The sequence below is a fragment of the Pelodiscus sinensis genome, chromosome 4, assembly GCF_052426305.1.
Source record: "Pelodiscus sinensis isolate ZL-2025 chromosome 4, ASM5242630v1, whole genome shotgun sequence".
Lineage (NCBI taxonomy): Eukaryota > Metazoa > Chordata > Testudines > Trionychidae > Pelodiscus > Pelodiscus sinensis.
Window position 1 is genome coordinate 13,364,669 of NC_143055.1, and position 6,920 is coordinate 13,371,588.

The window sequence follows — 6,920 nt, forward strand, 5'->3', positions numbered from 1 at the left end:
AAGCACAGTTTCTCCAAGTTTGAGTCTGGAGTTTTGGTTCACGCTCCTCAGTCTCTTCCCTGACCTACGGGAGGGTGGTGAGGGCTCTTTAATACTCTTGCGATATCCAGGGATAACCCTGAATTGCCACCCAAACTGCAGTTACTCTGATGCTGCTCAGCATTACAACTCAGGTGATACGTGTAGCTGAGGGACCACCGCCATGGCTCTTCGGGGAGAGCACATGAAAATCCCTACGTCTCACGCAGCACTACGCCCTGACGTCAGAATAGCTTCCCACCTCCCCGGCTCTTTCCAATGTGCATTTCCAGAGTTCTGGTGTAAACCTCATTGCACCGTGACAATCATCACAGCACGATCCCAGGAGTGATCCCTGGCAGGGTAACCAGAATGCTTCAGCCATGGGCTGGGAGACCGAAAGCCTGAGCCCCACTGCCTGGGACTGACGCCGAAGCCTGAGCCCCACTGCCCAGGGCTGCCTACCCCCACTTTATAAGGCTAGGTCCAAATCTGAGGGCAATTTACCACTGACCATTGCTCAGTCCTATGTTAATGTTTGAGCAAGGCCATAAAAGAATTACATCATATTACCTCTGACCAACTTTCAAGGCAACGGATCTTTATAAAGCCCAAGCAGTGGTTATTGGCAAGCTACATTCTCTCCCAACAAGGCCACAGAGAACATCTCCATCATGAGCTTCAACGGAAAGTTTGAACTGCAGTCCCATGAAAATTTTGAGCCTTTCATGAAGGCCCTTGGTAAGTGTCAAATAATGTAACTATGCTGACTGCGTGTTTCTTCCATTTGTCTGTAGTGTCCAGCATTGTTTAAAATTGCAAAATAACATTGTATGCAGGAAGCCAGGATTTAGACCAAAATCATTTCCATGTCTAATGTTGAATGTTACCTTGCTTTGTCTCTATGCATTCATGTGCATTTAAAATACATAACACTGTGCATGTGCACAAGTGCCTACACTTGTGAAAAGAACACACAAATGAGTAAGTCTGTATGGCTGACATGCTAGAAACACTGCATACAATTCTCTGGGCTGTATTGTGCAGGAAATTGGTCTAAAATGATCATAATGATCCCTCCTGGTCTATAAATCTCTGGACCAGATCCTCAGCTACTGCAGACTGGCAGGAATTTCCATCTAAGCTAGTGGAGCTGTGACAATTTACTCTGACTGAGAAGCTCATCCTAGGAATCCATTAAAAGAATCTGATTGCCTGGACTCTTTTAATCTGTCACTCTGCTTTTTTTGTTTGGTTGGTTTTTTTTTGTTTTTGTTTTTGTTTTTTTGAATGAAACCTCTGATTCCATTGCTCACCAAGAGATAGGTAAAATGGGCCATTTAATGAAGTGGCTGGAGGTAGATGTAGGGACCTACTTTTAGGCACTCCAGTTTGAAAATGTTGGCTTACATTTTCAATAACTTTCTAGCCAGGGTTTTTATTTTCTACAGCCTCTCTAGGTATTTATCACTGATGTGCTTTATCATTTGTTCCACATATTGTGACATGCCTTTTACCTTTCATGTGTACGACTGGCTTCAGGAATTTGAGGGATGCCACGCAGGATATTTTTGGGGACCCTACTCCTTCCACATCACCCCAAAATTTGTTGTCTTCTTCTCTCTTCCGTCCATTTTCTTCTGATTGATCTTTCCTTTCTCCTGAGACTTTCAAGGTGCAGGGAAGAGAGCAGGGGGTGGCATTGCTTCCTCTTTCTAATCAGTCTTGTAGGACAGGGAACAAGTCCTGAGGTGGAGACTGTCCCCAGACGAGGCTATGAATTGCGTTATTCATTGCACCCAAATAGCAGCTGACTGCATGGTCCTGTGCTAACTTAGGAAGTGTCCCTTAGAGTGGGACCACTGTGTACAAGTCAAGGAGCCTGCTCAGCCATGGATTTCACAGCCCTGAAAGCTGGCTTTGTGTGTGTGGCTTCCCCCATTTTCCCCGGTGGTAGCTCTCCTCAGATCATTCACTCAGCCTGGGCTTTTATTTCTGGCCAGGTCTCTCTGAGGAATTGATTGAAAAGGGCAAGGACATCAAGAGCATCTCAGACATCGTGCAGAATGGCAAAAAGTTCAAGGTCACCGTGACAACCGGCAGCAAAGTGCTGACCAATGAGTTCACTATTGGAGAGGAGGCCATGCTGGAGTCCCCAACAGGAGAGAAGGTCAAGGTAGGTGCCCAGTCCTCCCTTTGTGTAAATCTGTGGGATGCTGATCATCTTCTATGGGGCGCTGAGCACCTTGAGAGGGCTCAGTGTCCTGTGGAAGGGCCTAGCAGGATCCTGCCCTTACACTGTGGCCCAGCAACACTGTCCCGCAGGAAGGGCTGAACGGACAATGCCTTGGGCCCCAGAACAATGATTACTGGGGGGGGGAGGGGAGCTTGTAGCACTTTCTTTCCTTTTCATATAACCCAGAGGTGTCCAGATTTGCTCAGCTAACAGCCACAGCGTCAGCTTGCCAGGAGATCCTCCGGCTGCATGGAAACTGCTGGCCTACATTCTCTGCTCATGTAAATGGGTGCAGCTCTGTTAACTTCCATGGGATTGCACCCATTTACACCGTCAAAGAATTTGGTCCCTGGTGTGTAATAGGGATGTGTGGTCCTCAGAAATTAGAGCTCCCTGCCTGCACATGGATCTAAGTTGAGCACTGCGTGCTGGTGTAACCCACACAGCTGCTGGGTGTGCTTCACTGTCCCATGTAGTGGCCCTCAGACTACCTACAGAGAAAGAGACTGAGCCTGCTCTGTACCTTGGCTGAGAGCCAGTTGGCTTTTAGCTCATGCAGTAGAGGCTCATGACCTGTCAGCATTACACCGGGACCTATAGTAACCATGGCCTGAGTCCCAGGAAGTAAAGTCAAGGTGACCGTGGATTGTACTGTGTAGCTTCATGGATTGAGCTTGGCTCACACTTCAGCCACATGAGTGAAGGGGAAGTCAAACTCCACACAGCCGCTGAAGGCAGCATTGCCCAATGGACAGGGCATCTACCCAGCTGGGTGGGGTGCTGTGCCTGGCTCTGCTTTAATCGGGCCGTCAGCAAGTTGTGTAAGGAAGGCTTACTCAGCCTGTGGCAGTGAGTCTCTATGCTGAGGTCAGCAGACTCAGGTTCCTGGGGCTCATGTCACAGCACTAAAAATAGCTGCGCAGAAGTTGCAGCTCAGGCTCTGAAGCCTGGGACGGGGTGGGCTTTGGAGCCCAACCTGCAGCTTACATATGCTATTGTTAGCCCCGTAGCATGAGCCAGAGTCTGTGGCCCTGGCTACGGAGCCCACTGCCATGGGCTGCCACTGGCTGAGTCAGCAAAGTTTCAGAAGTGGCCTCTAGTGTAGGATGCCCCCGTTTCTGAGTGCCCTCTTGTAGAACCCCCTATTGTAGGGCTCCATTCTCAAAGGGGCTATGCACTTTCCATTGACTTTGGTTGGCTGCGTGGCTGCTCACTGTTCCTGGATTCCTACTTACACTCATCCCTCGGCACCTCTGAGAAGCAGACCTTGGATTTCTAAAGTCGGACGTCCAAAACAATAGGCTGCTCCTGGAAAGGTGGCCGTCGCTGCTCTTTCCCACCACTTCCCATGTGTCATGTGCGAGAGCCACAAGGAACAAGCCTCTACACATGTGGCTACGGTTCTTCCAGCATCACCAGCTCAGAAAGGCTTGACGTTAGGTAGTCGGGGTTCACAGAGCTGCACCCATTTCCATGAGTGGAGAATTAGCCCAGCAGCAGTGATGGGCTTTGATGCAGGCCGGCAAATGAAGGGTGTAGCTGTTAGTTTAGCAACTATAGGCCCCACCGAGTTCCATTTTAGTTAAAAAAGGTAATGATGAAAATGTGGCAGGAGATGTACAGGCATAAAATAAAACCCTGCTTTCTTAAAGAAGGAATATACGCAGGCACTTTGGCTGTTCTGACTGCTCCCTCCTCTGCCTCTCTTTGCATTTGGTGGGTGATTGTGGAATTTTATACCTCTTAAAACTGGATTCCTAGAGGGGGAAAGACAGATGCAGTGATTCACCAGACATTAAAGCCACAGCATTGGCAAATCCTTCCCCTCACCTTCTCGACTTCACCAGCAGGTGGCTTTCTACATGCTTTGAAGTCTGAAGAAATTCCTCAGTCACCTGAAATAGCGCTGCAATGCTACACATCTAGAGGTCTCTGTTATCCCACACACATTGTCCTAGGGATAGAGTCATGAACTTCTGGAGCAAACCGTAGGCCACCACCAATCGAGCTAAAGGAGAATTCTCTGCAAATGACGCTGTAAAAATTGTATCTTCCATATAACAGCCACTCAAAAACAGATGGATCAGTACTATTTGTATTATCATACTGCCGGGAAGCCCCAGTCATGGTTCAGGGCTTCACTGTGCTAGGCGCTGTACAAACATGGAACAAGAGGACATTCGCCTAAGAGCTTATAGTCTAAGGAGGTAGACAGATAATTAATGTTTTCCTATTGAAGGGTTTTATTTGTGTAATTTCATTTCTCAGTTGTGTTCAACCACTTAGTGGTTGCTACACAGGAACATCCTGGAAAGTTAGCCTGAAGAAACATAAGGTGTGACTTTGAAATGGATTAGTTACACCTCTTTAAACTCCTGTGTGAACATTCTCATTCAAAATTAAAGTAGCCTTAATTTGGTTTAGTTTAATTCAGTTCCAAAGTGAATTAAACTAAAAGGAATTAAGTCCACTTTAATTCTGCATTAACAGCAACCACGCAGGGATTTAATGAGATTTAACTAATCCACTTCAAATTCACACCTTTATTAAATTTGGAGTCTTACACATAGGTGGGGGGGTTATTCTTGACCCCTCTCCCTGCCCCAGCTCTGGCTCCAGCCCTGCCTCTGAGCACCCAAGGGTTCTGTGCCTATGATCTTACATGTGCGTAATGTACTGACACATGAGTGCAAATTGGTCTTTATTCCTCAGGCGATAATGTTCATGTCTCTCTCCCCCCATCAGGCTGTTGTTCAAATGGAAGGAGACAATAAACTGGTCACAAACTTGAACAAAATCAAATCCATCACTGAAATAAATGGAGACATTGTCACCAATGTAAGTGCACAAGGTTACATAGAATGTGAGAATAATGCCATCACATAACATGTGGGAGTTTCTAATGGAGACTAGCAAGAGCAAGTAGCTGTTAGCATAAAATACTGACACTGAGAATCATTTTATACACTGGGCCAAAACGTCTGCAGCTATAAATTGGCATGTTTCTACTGACTTCAGTGGAGCCATGCTAATTCCCACCAGCTAAGGAACTTGCCTATTATAGTAATGTGTTATTTTACAGAGATCACTACAAATCTCTGTGTAATTTGGCCTTTTGTTAATGACCAATATCTACCAGGTAATTAAGTTTGGGTGGTCAATCAAGTGGCCATTTAAGGCCATTTTAATGAGAAGATATAAGATGATACATTCAGTGGACCTTTAAATATCCAGCTAGCATTGGGGTCACTAAAAAAGTGGGAATAAGCAAGTCTTCGGGTAAGTGAAGAATTTTTTTTGTGATCCTTATTTTAGACTAGAAGTTGTGGGAAATGAGTCTGTCTCAGAGAAAAGGGAAGCTCATATGAGTGGTTTCAAATAAGCAAGATCAAACTGTTCACAGAGTTTTAGAGTATTTATTAAAAGGGCTAGCTGCACAATTTAAATGAGATAGAGTTGGCTGTACTTGGGCCGCAAGTGTAGTGGCTGGTCTGCTAGATCAAGGCCTTGGTTTGTGTGATATTTGCAGACAACTTCAATGAAAGACTAAAACTTTGTGCTTTTTATTTGGTTTTTAGATAATGACCCTAGGAGACATCAGCTACACGAGAATCAGCAAGAGAATCTAGAGATACGGATACACACATTCTAGTGTGTAAAGTGCACCCAATAAAGTACAGTTTGTATTAAAGCCTCTTCGTTGTTATTGCTGTTAGCATCCTCATGGTCAGGTGGTGGCAGTGCTGTAATTCACAGAGGCCTGTTGTAAGAGCTGTATGGGTCATAGTCTCTATCCATTTCCCTACTGAACAACTCTCTGTATCACAAAAGTCCCCTGCAATTAGCACAGACTTGCTAGCAGGTGCAACCCAGACTGAACAGGCTATAGTGACCGCGCTGCTCTCTGGGCCATTTCGAATTTTCAGCCTGTCTTCCAAAGCACTCGTAAAACCGCTCCCAGTCATCCACAAATGTTATGTGTCCTCCCCACTCCATCAGCCAAGTCATTAATAACAGACTCTCCTGCAGGATCCAAGAGAGCCATCCTCCCAAATGGACAGTAAACCACTGATAACTACCCTTTGCATAGGCAATGTGTGGGGGCCAGTCAGCAGCTGGCGGATCCCTAGCAGGGAGGAGGGGCTGGTGCTTGCAGTGATGGTCTGCCCCCTTCTTGCACTCACTGGCAGCAGTGGGGAAAGTGGAGCTATGACCCCAGTTCGCTGCGCTCCTCTGGCTGCGTCACTCAGGGAGGGGGCGGGACAGTCCTGCACTCCCCTGCAGGAAGCGGAGTGATGCGGCCGGGGAGCAAAGTGAACTGGGGCTGCCTTGCTCCACTTGTCCTGCTGCCGATGAATGCCAGACAGGACTCCTGCTGCCGGCACCAGCTCTGCTAATCCTCCGGGCTGCGTCGCTCCAGAGAAGCGGAAGAGGCGGGGCGGGGAGAGGCAGGACCTGCTGTCCCTGCTCCCCTTCACCAGTCTCCTCTGACTCTTTGACTATGCTTTTTTTCAAGCAGTTGTGCACCCACCTTGTAGTAATTTCCTCCAGACCTCAATGCCGTAGCTTGCATATCAGAAAGTTATGTGGGGTTGTGTCCAAAAAACCAAGCTATAGCACAAGTGCTGCTGCCCGCCCCATCCGTGACTAGCCCAATAACCCTGCC

At 47.2% G+C, this 6,920-nt stretch overlaps 1 protein-coding gene across 1 annotated transcript; it reads left to right on the forward strand.

The window, feature by feature from the left end:
• Positions 1 to 603: 603 nt before the first annotated feature.
• FABP1 (fatty acid binding protein 1) lies at positions 604 to 5,945 on the forward strand. Its single transcript, XM_006111611.5, has 4 exons — positions 604 to 759; positions 2,022 to 2,194; positions 5,000 to 5,092; positions 5,833 to 5,945. Exons 1-4 carry the CDS (start codon positions 693 to 695, stop codon positions 5,881 to 5,883), a joined length of 384 nt encoding a protein of 127 aa, XP_006111673.1. The 5' UTR covers positions 604 to 692; the 3' UTR covers positions 5,884 to 5,945.
• The last annotated feature ends 975 nt before the right edge of the window (positions 5,946 to 6,920 follow it).